The sequence below is a fragment of the Vanellus vanellus genome (genome assembly GCF_965231255.1).
Source record: "Vanellus vanellus genome assembly, chromosome: 3".
In the NCBI taxonomy this organism is placed as follows: Eukaryota; Metazoa; Chordata; class Aves; order Charadriiformes; family Charadriidae; genus Vanellus; species Vanellus vanellus.
Genome location: NC_138907.1, coordinates 20,346,639 through 20,362,142, shown reverse-complemented (window position 1 = coordinate 20,362,142; position 15,504 = coordinate 20,346,639). Strand labels below are relative to the sequence as shown.

The window sequence follows — 15,504 nt, the reverse complement described above, 5'->3', positions numbered from 1 at the left end:
ATTTTTCGTTCTGCATTTATGAACATTAACATAACCAGTACATAAAAACTCATTTTTTAATAAGACTTTAAGTTACTCTATTACTTATTAAAAATCAGCTTAGAGAAAGACAAAAGAGAAAGTGCACTAACTTTGTGGTTCATTATTTTCCCATAGGTCTCCACCAAGGACTCGGCATAAAAGGGTGTTTCTCCATAAAGCATTTCATACATGCAAACGCCTAGGGACCACCAGTCACACTCGGGCCCATACTTCCCTTTTCCGTCTTCCATGGCCTGCAAGATTTCTGGAGAGATGTAGTCTGGTGTTCCAACTGCCACTGAAGATTGGACCTGTAGAAGTTACATTTCCAGAACTAAAATCAACTTCCATCGTTAGAGATGCTGTTGTACACATACACACTGTGTGTGTATATGTAAATTTAGCCTAGTGTTCTAGTTATAACAGTAGCAACTAAACACACTTCCAAATTCATGAAGAAATACATAAGCATCCAAGGCACTACATTAATAGACATCCCAATAACATACCTTTTGCTCAACTCTTACAAACATTTAGTAACAGAGAAAGAAGAAAACTGTCGATTCTTTGGCTTACAGTTGTTATTAAGTAATTATAGATTAAGTAAGCACACATATTAACTCAAATACTTTGCAACACTCTGGGACACGATTAACACAATGGAATTACATTCTAGTCACACCTACTATATACTGTGCAAGTTTAAATATACTGCTAAAATATTATGATAAGCTAGTTGTATCTCATCCTGCTTATACTGAAGCTTACGTTTTCAACAAAGGTTAGAGCTCAGAGCTCAAAACTGAAAGATTCATAATTCATCAACAAATACCTACTCAGTATTAATAGCACAGCTTCTCTATATTTATTCATGAGTTGACTACGTGCATCTAAAAAGCTTTTAATATACAGTTAATCCAACCAAAGTGTAGTCATATTTTGAACCAAGGCTAGTTACATACCAATACCATTACAATTCCATTTCACTTGACATAAGGCACCTTTTCTCTTTGTTAGCACACATTTTAGCAGCTAGCAAAGGACTAAAGAGAAGGTGTTTAGGAATATATCATTCTTTCTAATTTACCGTGCCATCTTCCATCAGTTTCAGACAAGAACCAAAATCTGCTAATCGAATATGTCCATTCATATCCATCAAAATGTTGTCTGGTTTAATATCTCTGCAAATAAAACACATTTCAGAGTTAGTTCAAAAATGTATTGCACAATATATAGCCCAAGCATTAATTTCACAACACCCTTATCACTCAAAACCAGCAACAGATCAGTAGACAGAACACAATCACTCATCATATGATGAAATTTGCACCAGGGACATTTCATGACAGGGGCTGTGGATCAAATTATATCATGCCTGTTAATTTGAGTAAGAATTACGCGGTCAAATTCCTCTCATCTCTCACAGGTAAACAGGGGAATCTTAATTGCTCTGAACTTTTGTAGATAAAACTTTTAAATCTTCTAATGAATTTTAGTGAAGATGCATGCTTATACTGGAGCTGTAAAACAATCTCTGAGTTTTACAATAGAACAAAGGCCAATGAAACCCTAAAATAATTAACACATTTTTAAATTTAGTGTCTTTCATCAACATTTTTCTCTCACATACATCTCAGCTCACTATGTATGTCTGTCATACTTCTGCTGAAATGACCAACAAAAACATTGTACATTTTTTTTTTGGTCTCATGTTTTACAGATACTTAATATACTGAAATACAGATAAAGTATATGCCCCCAGTATGCAGCTGACTAGGACGAAAGCATTTAAGCTCTCCAATTTATCAGTGGTCTTTGTTCAACTTGCAAACTAGGTTCAAATGCTGATATTCCTTTTCATTAAAGTACAGTTATTAGAAACATCCATTAAGCTACATTTTTAAAATATATGTTATTACATTCTTACACTAACATTATCTATAATATTCAAAAGGTAAATTACGACTGTATGAAAAAAGTACTATGAATACTTACTCAACGAACAGGCACTTATAAGACATAAGATCAAATCCCCCAAAACAAGTGAAGCCTTGACTTTGCTTCATTTCCCTAACAACTTACAAATGAATGTCATCAATTGCTTCACAAATTTCAAAATATTCACCAGCTAAGATACGCACATTGCACAGGAAAGGAAGGTTTGTTGGTTTTGTTGTTTGTTTGTTTTTGTTTTTTTTTTTTTAAAAAACCTGAGTTATAAATTATGTTTACTGAGAATTTATAATGACAAAAAAATTAGAACCACACCTCGAACAACATCATATAAGCAATGGCATAAAGGTGTCACACTGTTAAACACTTAGTGACAATTAACATGGAAACAGCATGTTGTTTTGAAGAAAAGTACTTTCTGAATTTGTGTTACCCAAAGACCAATAGGCTGTGGCCCATGCTGAAACAAATTTTAGCCACCTTCCAAACATCCAGAAACATTTACAAAATAAAAAGCAAACATTACTGAAGAAATCATACTTTCGCATCTCACAACTGAGCGTATGGACAATTCTTTACAAAGTAAATCATAAAAATTAACCGAGGCCATTCTCTAAGTAACATTCTTCCACTTGATTTTTCCTCACACTGAATAGTCCAAAGAATTACAACCTCCAGATTGAGATAGTTTTATTTATTTTACGTTCACTGACCACAAACATTCCTTAAACACGTTCCTAAATAAAAACAAACACATGCTATTGAGACCTCTGGAATTATAACTTCAGTTTAAAACACTTTGCAAAAACATGCACCTAAAAATCAAGTTCCTCTTAAAAGCTGGACCTAGTTCAAGCTAAATAAAAACATGAGTCACCCTTGAGGCTCCATTTATCCGTGTTCTATCTTTTAATATAATCCCAAGAGAAATAATAATAATAAAAATCTTCATCATCATCCCAACCTCCCCCATTCGATCTCACAAAACAGCAGAAAACATGAAAAATCTCACTCTGTTGTCAACACTGCAAAAACCTGAAAAACAACACTGAAAGCACTCAGAGGAACAAATATTTCTTGCAAAGTGAAGTTTGTAAGAGTTGGTAATAACTTCATACGAACAATTTTTATAGTTAAGGAAAAAAAGAGACCAATTTGATGCATACAAATTCTTCCCAGCTCTTGTAACAGAAGGTACAGGTTATGAACAATTGTTCTGAATTCAGCTGAACTATGTTAATAAAAGACAGTTTGAAAGACAAGAATTGCTGGCATCTGCAGAGCAGAGTAGGCTATAAGGAAAGGGAAAGTTAAGAAAATTATGAGCCCCAGAGGGGAACAAGGAAGGGGAGTAATTATTGCCAGCGTAACTGAAGCGTTCAAAGGTGGTGATTATGGGGAAAAATAATATGTCATAAAACCCACATCTCTACTGAGCCTGCAGTTGTTAGATTCCATTAGAATTATGAGTTTTGTTCTAGGTTTTTGTTTTGAATGGTGTTTGGTGAGTCTCCTTTAGTGATTAGAATTGATTCTTCTCCTGTTCTAAACAGAGCACAGTCTTCCCTCTTCACACCCACTCCACGTTCCCCGGCTTATCCCAGTTTCTTCACTGGATGAACTGGTTCCCTCTTCCCATGCTTCCATCTCGGCTCCAGTTCTATTCCTATTATCCCCTGACTCCTAGACTCACCTCAAACATTGAGATGTCCAATCCTCCACAGCCTATCAAACCCAAATCTCCTCCCCTTTATCTCCATTTTTCTCTCTCACCTTCTTCACTTCTAAGTCCTAGTCTCCCCGCACATACACATTTAACTAATGGCTTTTTCTCCCATCTCAGTAGCAGTCAGTATTTCCCCACAGTCACTTCCCAGATTCCCTTCCCATTGGCTTCCTATTCCTCTAATTCTTACTATCCTCTTTCCTCATGTCCAATTTTTGTTCTGTTGCACATGAATCCTCTTTGGCATGAAAAGGAAGAGCACTATTAACAAAATAGTGGCTCCACACTGTCTCTAGTGTCTATTTACCAACATCTCCCAAAACTACAGGGCAAGCATGGCTCTGAAACAATGCAAATTTACAGCAGCAGAAAACCAAAAAGCACTTAGGGACCAAACTCTGTTCATGGTTGTTTGAAACTCCTAACAGCTGGCATATTGGGGGAAAATGACAACCTGAAAATATCAAGGGGGGGTGGGAGGGGGAGGGGGCAGAAGAATGAAAATACATCCGTGATTCAGGAAAGATTCTCTCCCCGATTTCAACGGTGCCTCCATATCCCAGAACAGAAGAATTTCCCACAGGACTTGTACGAGTTATTTTATTCATTTAAAATCTATACAGGAAAAACAATGCATGTTTCTTGATCTCGTTCCTGGAAAGAGATTACACTGCTTCAGGCAGATAATAATGAAGGAAAATTCCAGACCAAGTAGCTAAAATCTGGCAAAAGTAATGAGCATATAATGAAAAGTTATACGGTTTAGTGAATAGACCACTGGGCTGAATCTCCCTAGATAAGAGTTACTGGATGATTGTGGCCAAACCATTTCAACATCACTCAACAATAACACTGGTGCTCAGTCAAGCAACTAATATCATCTGGCTAGAAGGCTATAGAGCACTAGTATTCTAATAACCCTGTAATTAGCCCACAATAATAAAAGAAGAAGGTCTGCTCACTTGAAATATGAAATAATAATTCAGTTTCAAGAGGTAAAAGCATTTGGAAGCTATTTTATGAACCAGATTTGTAGTGGGAGCAAGTATTGAATTGGGGGAATTGCCCTGACACCGTGCCCTCTGGAGACCCTGAGTTCTACCAAGTCCCAGATAGTTCAGCCCTACTCTTGAGAGCAGCTTCTAAGGGAAGTCCAGTGTGCGATGGGTACGTGTTGCCAGATTTAGACCTGGTCAAATCAAGCTAGTACAAGTTCTTCAAATGTACTCCACAGTAAATTAAGGGGACACAGGTATCCCGCATACCCAAAGAAATACAAACCTTCCTTCAATCAACTTTCTTGTAGCATTGCCACCTGAGGATGTGCACTGAACAAAGACTGCTCTTGTGGTGGGTTTTTTCAGAATGAGTGATACACTATCACCAGAGGAGCCAGAAGTCTGGACCAAAAACTTTTTTAAAAACACATATGTCCATTTAAACCATGACTCCAACAAAGAGTACAGGAACGCCTTGTGTTTTTTCTGAGATGCACTGGCCTTGACTGTAGGAGAAAATCAGCACTGCACAGCAGTTTGGATAAAGTGATGCTCTTTGTGTTTGTTTTGCAGACTTTCATTATTTGCTTCTGTTTGTCTGGAGAATGCTATAAGAATAAACAGTCTGTGTGATACTGGAAACTTCACTTGCACAGAAAATGAGTGTGAAGGCTTATGAAAAAAATTTGAAAAATCTTTAATGAACCATTTTTCATAATGTTTCTTGGTTTAATTTGGGGAGCTGCTCTTCAGATTGGCACGTTTACCCGGATGACTTCACCCACCTCTCTTTATAACAGTTTACTTTCTTAAGCCATAATTAAAACCCAAACATTTTACATACTAACTGTGTTAATATAAACACCATTCTGAAATGGGATTACAGCAGACATCTGGACTATTGCCATTCATTTTGATTTCTCTGTTAATGAGCCAGAGTAGAATTTCATTTGTTCAGTTAGGTTCAAGAAAAAGTGTTCCCTCTGAGATGTGCTAAATCTGTAGCACATTCCAGCTGTAAAACAAACTAAAAAGAATTTTTAATACACGTGAACATATTTTTTTTCCTGGATTCATTTCTGATACTAAACGAAACTGTAGGAATCATGAGGTCTTGCGTATTGAAACTTGGAGTAGACAACCTCCTTAAGTTCCTTCCAACTTGAATCATCACCTTATGGTTTCAAAGTATACCTGTTCCTGAGGTTTATCTATGTCATTCTCTGAATCACTGAATCAATGTTATTCAGTTATTTGCAAGACCACATGGAGTTCCTTAGGTCGACAGCACAGGAAACAGCAGATTCCAGAAGAATCTTAAGTTAATTTTGTTTTATGGGCAGTCTCATGGAGGCAGGGGACCAGACAAACAGAAAGGACGAACATCAAAAGTAGAGTGACGCTTAATGCAAGAACTGTAACACAATGATTAACCAACATTAAGATTGTCATGTCAGACAATACCAAAGATTATGCCGGTAGACCAACTCACAGGCCCACATATTGAAGTTTACACAACAAAACCCTTCTGGCATTAAAGAGTTTGTGATCAGTAGAGATCCCTCTTTTTGGTAACTGTACAGTTATGATGCAGAATGTGCTTGCTTTAGTTATTCATTTGTAGCGCCCTTTTTTTTAAAAAAAAAAAAAAAAAAACAAACAAAAAAGATGAGGCAGAAATGGAGTAAATGGTAAGTCCTCCTCTGCAACCAATATCAAAAAAAGGTGGCCAGATGGTTGAAGGGGTCATCTCTCAGTATGTCCTTATTGGAATAAACACTTCAGATACTAATGGACTGTCCTCACATACACAGCTAAACTCTTAAAAAAGTGGCAGAACTGAAATGACAATAAAAGGGGCTTACATGATTCTAAACTCAACAACTGCAAAATGAGCTGAGTCTGGAGAAAAAAGTGGACCTGTCTGAAATCAAAGGAGCAATTCAATAGCTGAGCTACCAGTTTATTTTAGCTCACTGGATAAAAAAGGCATAATTCAGAGAACAAATTTTTATTTCTAATGTTAACATTAGAAAAGCATGGAAATTAATTAATTTTCCTAGACAGGTCACATGCCCCAAGACATACTGTCCTTGAATAGTAAAGAACAAAGCGAATAGCTTACAAAGAATTATTTTTTTGTGAAATCTTCACATGAAGAGTGTTGAGGTTTTTTTAATGCTGTCGTTGCAAATTAAAATACAAGCAGATGAGAAAAATAAATTAGTTTCAGGTGTAACTGCTGGCACAGAGAAACTGATCCAGACAACTTATTACTAATTGCGGATTTCACAGGACATTATTTTCTCATTATACATGCAAGAGCATTCACCAAAAGTATAAATCAAAAGGTTAAAAGCAGACATCAATGGTTATAATTATCCACTCTTACAACAAGAAATGTTATCCTTTGCCAAGATACCTACTCTAAAAAAACATAACCAAGATCTCACTGCCAGAACGCCTGGACTTTTTATCCAAAATTCCTTCAGAACACAGGATTATCCTTAGTCAGGACAGAAATTTGGCAAACTGTTTATTTCACTCCCTTCTGTTGTTTCAAGCAGACTTTTCTTCCACATTCTTCTTCTCCTCACACAGAAATGCTACATCCATGATAACAAATGAAGACATTTGGTTTTGGCAGCACTCCAACGAAAGGAGAAAATTTGGTGCCTGTGAAGTTTTTATTAAGGTATTCAGTGATGCCATACTGACAGCCTGCTTCAGATATGCAGAGTGAAACAGCTGGTGAACTTCCATCAAGAATGCTCGTCAATGGATGCATTTTTTTCACAGTCAAACCTACAGACATCGATGTCCAGGAGCTTATTCCTATTTTCCATAACAGTGTACTGGGTTATATCAAAGTCAAAGTTGCCATATTCTGCCAACTACAGTTTATCTGAATTCTAGTGAGCAAACCTAGAAATACACTCCATCTGGCAGAGAGACAAATGTGCACTGAGCCAAATTAGATTTGGACAGTCGGCAGTTATTCTTTAGTAATCCCAAGAAGATAGGCTGCACAAGATAGCAGCATGAGAGAACTGGAATATGTTGTACCTCATTAACTGTGCTGCTTATCAAGACTCTACGGTGCCTTCTCCTAAACAGACACTCCTCCACTTTTGGGTGGAAGCCAGTAAGTGCATATTTCAATTGAATTCAAAATCATTTTAATAACTTTGATCACAACCTTATTATTTACATAGCACCCAAACAGTTGCATCATGTTTGTATATTAAACAAAACCTGCTTCACATAAAGTTGACAAACTAAAGCTTGCAACTGAAAAAGACATAGTAGCCTGGCATATAGCCTTGAAGTCAGCAGCAACAAAGTCTAAACACTTTAGGATTTAAGCCTTAATAAGCAAAGCAACTACATGTAAAAAATAAATGCTACAAACAATGTTATTTTAGAATTACGATGAGGAAGTTTAACTTTTTTTTTTTTTTTCACTTAAACAGTATCTTAATACCGTAAGACTCCCTTGTTTTCTCATTAACTCTTGATAATAAATCATGTGTGTGTTTTTCCAGGAACACCCAGTAATTCACGTCTACTAAAAGAATCTCACTACTCTCAGCAGCAGGAGATTCATATAAATCTCACTAAAGTCAGTGGACAGACTCCCATCAATTACTAGGAAACAGCAACCAAACCAAGCCAGTAAAGTTTCTAGATCTGTGATATAGTCATCATTTATTGATCAATGTGTGCAATTTTATATTTATACTGTTATACATCCTAACCAAGTTTTATTCTTAGTAATATTACAAAACTAAATGAAAGACAATACAGAAATCAAGGTTTCGTGTACTAGATGCAGTACCTGTGCTACATAACATACAGAATGAATACTGAATCCAAATTTACTTAGTTTCAGACTATGCATTGTATCAAAGTGTACTTTTTTAATCCCTAATCCAGATTGAGAAAAGTAACTTCTGTGTCCACTAAAAATAAGGTAATTACATTCCTCTTTTACCTCTAAGAACTTGCCCCATGGACTTGAAGTATACAATGCAAAAAAGACTAAAGCAAATTGTTATCCACATTGAGCGTGGGCAACACAAGTAGTAATGAATTTAAATCCCACTGAAAGATACTTAAATGAGATATTAAAAAACACTTTCATAATGACTGTAGGACACTGGAACAAATTGCTTAGGGAAATTTCACCATCTCCAGCACTGTATTTTTTTTTTTTTTTTTAAAGAACTGGTTAGACAAACATCTGTCAGGAATGGTTTAGCTATAGTTTGATCTTGCTTTGCAGCAGAAGAAAAGTATTAGCTGACCTCTCCAAGTCCTCTCCCAGTCCTTTTCTCTACAGTTTCATACTGCTCTTTAATTTCTGCCACTCAGGCAAGAATTCTGGACACAACACAGTATTTATCTTATGATATTCAATGTTCTTTACGAATTTCAAATGCTAATAAAGGAAATAATAACAAACAACAGAGAATGAGTACATCAGCCAACACATATACATCTTGAGTTTGTTCAGGCACTGATATTCATTCCTGAACACTGAATTGAGTGCAGTTACTGGCTTATAAATATATGCTCCAGCACATCATATTATAATGTCCTAGAATTAATTTACCTTAGAAAAATGTCTCCCTGTGGCCTTTGTGCATATGTATCTGCTTTGAAATAATGGATCTCTCAAAGACGATAACAGTTCTAAAACAAGGATAATTATTTTTAAAAGCTGCTTATACCCATTTTTTTTCCTCCTTCTTTTAAACAATAAGTATAAGGGGTGATTTGAAAAATTCTTGTTGATAAGTGCTTGGCAGCTACATACTCCCTGTAGCTACTGTCTTTCATCTAAAATGCTAATCAACTGACAGAACCAGATATCTATGGAGAAAACCCTCACATCCAGGCTAGGCCCCTCATGCATTATTTTGAAGAGATGTCAGGGCAAAGCCACTTTTGATGTCTAAGGATTATTTCTATTGCCTTGTCAGTTTTACAGACTAAAACCAGAAACACACTGTGACATTTTATAACCATTTTACATTTAGTACCTTACAATGCCGATTTACAGATGTCATTTTAAACACCTATGAAATAAAAATAAGAGTTGTAGACATTATCAGAAAGAATTTTTTATGGCAAACAATCATGGACGTAATGGAAAGTTTGATATCTGATGCATCCTGAAACTGGTAAAGTTCAAATTTAAAAAAAAAAAAAAAAAGGGGGTGAGGGGGGTGGGGGGGGTGGGTGTGTAATTGAAATAGACTGGCTACCAAACACTGGAACAGTCAAAATGAAAAAAAACAGAAAATGTACTGGCCTCTTACAGCAGAGCAAGACTATAGAAGCTAATAACTTCCCTCAGGGCTCTCGTACTCATATTCCTCATATTTCTCGTATTCATATTAGACCAAAAAACTTGTAGGGACTCAAACATAAAATTGGGCACACAAAGAATTGAACATTTGAAGGTTTAATAATGCAATGACCTTGAAGAAAATAGTATTGTTGAGTAAAAATTCATGCATAAAAACATGAGAGCCTTACTATTTCTTTTCAGGTAATTTTAACAGCTTCAGATAGGTTTTTATGATGGTCTCAGGGTGCAAAATATTTAAGGCACAAGCATAAAAGTTTTGAAAGATGTGCAAACAAAAGATGGGAGAAACAAAACAGGATTTCTTTTTTTATATAGAAACAAAAGCCAATTTGACAAACAAGTATTTGGTTTAGAGAAGTCCAAACATCAGCATAGGAAATTAGTAAGAATTGCTACTAACTGAATGCAATTTGTAAAACTCAAGGAGACAATGCTCAGGAAATGAGATAAATATTCTTACATGAAACAAGACAAGTTGTAACATAACTACATAACTACAGATCAAAGTCAATCCAAAATTATGGTTAATTTGAAAGGACTACTCAAAATCCCACTGGACAATCTACTCTCATTGACCTTGCTGTAAACAGAAGGGTTGGACTAGTTGATCTCAAGAGGTCCCTTCCAACCTCAACCATCCTGTGATTCTGTATGACTAAAGCTGCCTTTTCAGTTTTCTTACAATATAACTAGAATGTTATTACTGAATCAAAGCTCCCCAAATCTAATTCTGAAATGCAGTAACACCAAGATACTATATATTCAGTTGTAGCAGCATATATGCTTTTGAGATCTTCTGGCTCAAGAGATAATGCATCTTGAGCCTTAGCATTAATAAGGTGTTTGTCATGATCATTTCTTGACATTAGTAGTAGTCAGGCTTACAAAATTTGTTAAAATGAAAAATTTCCATTTTCTGCTCTTAAGTCTGACAAGCAGAAAGCCCCTATTTATCCCAAAATGCTTGGCAATCAAGATTAAGTCTTTGGCATTGCTGACACTGTTAAAAAAATAAATGCTGGTAAGATTGGCCTCAAGCCAATAGATAACACTGCCTGAGTTGCCATCCGCACCACTGCTCCTTTGCAGGGGTTTTGTCTGTGTAAGAAATCCTGGCTACCAGGGGAGGCTCATCTCCTCACAAGAATGGCTTCAGCACATGAGTCTGTGGCTATGGCAGGGCACAGCATACAAGTCTCCTCCTTGTGTCTCAGAATTATGGTAAGCACCACAGCTCTACTGGCCCAAAACAGTGTCGTTCTTTCACATACCAATTTCATAAAGAGTTTACACTTACGGCCATATAATGTTAAAGGATCAGCTAGCTGGTTTATTCTACTGAAATATAACTACATCACATAGTTTGCCTCTCACATCAGGAGCCCCGGCTATGGTCAGAGCTTTCCCTAATGTCTCTTTCTTTTCTTAATGGAGGACTCTATCCTCATCCTGACTCCCTAGTTAATCATATTGAAAATCACTGTACAACAATTTTGAAATTAAAAGCAAAGGAAGAATTTTTTTTTTTTTTTAATTTATTTACTTTAAACTAAGGTTTACAGTAAGACTTTTAGGTGGTATATATATGGAATTTGCTGAAGAGGCAAACTAGGCACTATTCTGGCCTGGACTACTTATCTTAACCTCATGTATTACTTTTCTTATTATGTTTTCCCTAGCTAAATTGCTTGTAAATTTGCACTAACTATATGTGTGCTTCTTTACTATTATGAAAGAATAGTCTCAGAAATACAAAGGCACTAAAGCAGAGTACATAAACATATCTAAAAGAAAAAGGATTTATGTCAGGACTAACTGTTTACTTATTGATGGTTCTTCAGAACCCAACTACTTTGCAGGCAGAAGTGTTCAAAAATAGATGTTTAAATTATACCTTTATGTGACTAATAAACTGTGCCTACACTGAAAATACAATAATAACTTAAAATGAAGAAGCCTCTGGGAAAGAAGTGATGGCAGGGAGCCAATTGCTCACCTAGCAAGCAGCCTACACCAGAGGGGCCCTGAAGAAAAAAAAAAAAAAGTTGAAAACCAGCTGTGAACCAGAAGTTTTGCCATGATGGGCCATGTACTATTTGTGAAGGAAGAGCTAGGAACCTTTAATTGACACAGCATTTAGAAAACAAACCAAAAAACCTGATTTCATTTCTCTACCTCCACCTGGTGTTCTTCTAGTTTTCTAATAAGCTACAAATACATGCAGTGGAAGACCTGGCTAAGGGCACTCACTATTTTCGCCTCTCTAACCTGCCCAGCTGTCACAATGCTTTTTTTGGATCTGATCATTCTGCTTATAGTTTCACATTCCTCAACAGAAACTCCACACCAACAACATTCATCAGAGAAAACGGCCATTTGAGTCAACACTTGGAGAATAATGCCCTTCAGGTTCAAGCCCAACGTTGCATGAATAGTGAGAAACAACACTAAGTATGTGGTAGACATAACTATCACAGAAGTGTATTCAAATATCTTGAATACAGTTTGCTCTTTTTTTGTGGCAGTCTATTAGATGACACTTTAAAATACTTACCAAAAAACAAACTAGTTTAAGCTGATGGTGGTAGAAACAAATTTTATTGACCACCCAATTTTAAATATTAGGTTTATTCACCAAAGATTTCAATGTAATTACAATGGAATACCAAGCAGCTTGTTTGAACTCTGTGAACTTCAGTTGACAGAGCTATTTCTGGATTGCTGAACTGTACTCTTTCATATCATTCTACACTTTTACTTCAAAAGACACAAACAGAAATATTATCATGACAATTAAAAAAAAAGGCTGTATATCTGCCATGTTTTGCCACGTCAACTTTATTGGCATTCCATTTTGGCCTCTAAGAACTTAAGTAAACAGATTAAGAACTCCACAACCACTACCCTGCAGCATATTCTAAAGATTAAAAAATTAAAGTCTGCTAAGTAAGGCTAATTCATGTCAAAGCTTTTAGATTTCTAATAGTATCATGAGTTACTGGCGGGTAAAGGAGTAGAAAGAGTAAGCTCCTTAAGAATGTTATGTCCATCTGTGAGTGCCATCTGTCAAAGAAATCCTGAAAGAAGAGGCTAAAGAGGAATCCAGAATATGCCCAGCTGTTGTACTGTAAATTACTACCTATGCTAGAAAACCTTAACACATATTTCTAGGCAGATAAATGCTTTCTTTCCTTTTGATTCTCATTTTAGATATGCAATCTCTGTTCTCTGCATTTCAGTACAACCACACAGTCTCTGAAACAGCTGATTGCGTTGAATAATTTAAGTGAAAATTAGACAACATAAACAAAGAACTTGATTAGTTTTGACAATGACAGTAAAAAAGAACATTTTTCATATGCATTTTTTTTTAAATGCACTGATGATACTTAGAAAGCAATTCACAGAAGAACGTTCACTCAGAAGCTGTCTGGAGAATTTTACAAGTATTAATATATATTCCTATATATGTGTATATATGTGTATATATGATCTGCCTAAGATACACATATATGTTTTTTAATTACGAGGGATATTTATAAGTGCCCTGAGCTGAAACAAGCTGTCAGTTGCAAATCACGAGAAAATTTCTGGGACTGATGAAACAAACTAGCCTGCTCCATCCATACTGCATCCCACAGCAACTCTTCCCTAGTCCTTTTCTATCTTCCTCTGGGAATAAATACACAGATATAAACACACCGAGAATTATGGGACATGAGGGAAAGGAAGGTCTGCACAGAAATGAGTTCTGAGATCACTGGATGCTTTTCATTTTGCCAAAGGAAGGATATACAGTCTTAATATGAGGGTGATCTTATTCCTCTCCCATCCATGCACTCGATCAGCAATAAAAATCACCATGAAGCTATAAAAATATATTAAAAGCAGGAGGGGGGGAGCACACAGAAGAATGTAGAACATACTGTAAAGACATGTAAAACATAGGGATAGAGAGCACATTCCAAAAATTTAAATAAATTGTTTCTTGTTCCTGGGTTATGTGGGAAACGGAACAAAGATAAGATGCAAAAGCTGCAAAATAAACCCTGGAGGCTAAAAAAAATGGTTTACAATGAGAAGAAAACCAATGCCATCCCAAGAGAACAAATATATACATCAAATACTTGCCATAGCTATTGCAAGCATGTGGAGAAGCACTGTTATATCCTATATATCTTACTGTTTTTCCCCCAGGCTAATATGGCTTTAGATTTCACATATTTTTTGAAAGACCTTCCTGCCCAGCAGGAAGAGAAATGTTTCAGAAAACACCACTACTATACAGCCATTTTCATGTGCTGCACAGATTCTTTGCTTTCTTCTTCCTTCATCTAATTAAAGTTTACTCAGCAGTTACACTGATACTTGTGATTCCTCTTTTTTAATGGAAGTCGTTGTTAGGAATATCTAAAAGAATTGTTAAGAATATCTTTTTAAAAAAAAAAAGGGGTGGGGGGCAGGAAGGCGGGGGGACAGCTACTAAAGAACAACAGACAAAAGCATGGCTTTTCCAAATACGTCTTCTACTTAACTGTGCCCTAAATTAACAGTATATAGGTTAAATGCTAATAGGAAAGAAGAGTCCTTACCAGCGTGTAGGTAAAAAGTAGAACAGCAGAGAGTAAAGAACCTACTACTCCTAAAATAATAAAATTAAATTTAGGATAGTCTCTTGCTTCCCCCCAGCTTGATCGTGTTCTTTACTGTATTGCAAATATGGCATTGTATTTATTACCTTTTGGTTATTTGCAAAAAATTAAATGCACTAATGAATAAATGTGTTGAAGGAATTCTATTCACAAGTTGTTAAAATACAGCAGGACATACTGCCATTAAATATAAGAAATGTAAAGTGATTTTTAGGTACGAAGAAAAAGAGAGTTAAGAGCACATGTGAAAGCACATCTATATATATGTGCACAAGGGAAGGAAGAAAACCTATATTTCACTGGAAATGTAGATTATTTCATGTTATTATTCATTCCATGTCAACCACATGAACAGCTGCTAGTTCAACCTGACTGATGTTGATCCAGGCTGAATCAAAGCCTTGCTGGAGGCAGCAAGGAAAAGAATGAGTGCCTTGCAGGAATGCACGCTTGCAAGGCTCTATACTGAAAAGAAGCAGCAGAGGACCGTATCGTTTCCTGTGTGCTGTTCCATAGGCAGATGAAGAATTGTATCATGACCCTCCCATTAAATTCTCAACCAAGTCCTCCGCAGGGAGGACAGCATACAGGGTGGAAGAACCCACCAGTGGAAGGAGGGACATAAATGGCTCTAAATCCATGAGGAAAACACAAATGAAGAAATATACAAATCCTCCCACTTCTGTCACGATGTAATTTTTTTTTCTTCTTTACTGTATAACTCAAGATTCCAAAGTAATTTTAAAAGGGTGAAAAGTAAACATCGTGCCTAGTGGC

General features: G+C 36.1%; 1 protein-coding gene across 1 annotated transcript in view; it reads right to left on the bottom strand.

Moving 5' to 3' along the window:
- CDC42BPA (CDC42 binding protein kinase alpha) overlaps positions 1-15,504 on the bottom strand; it is a gene marked incomplete at its 5' end in the record, with an annotated part of 173,733 nt that overhangs the window by 86,034 nt on the left and 72,195 nt on the right. Inside the window, 2 exons of the mRNA XM_082480237.1 lie at positions 132-332; positions 1,109-1,202. Coding sequence (XP_082336363.1) covers positions 132-332; positions 1,109-1,202 — 295 coding nt within the window. The remainder of the gene's footprint in view (positions 1-131; positions 333-1,108; positions 1,203-15,504) is intronic.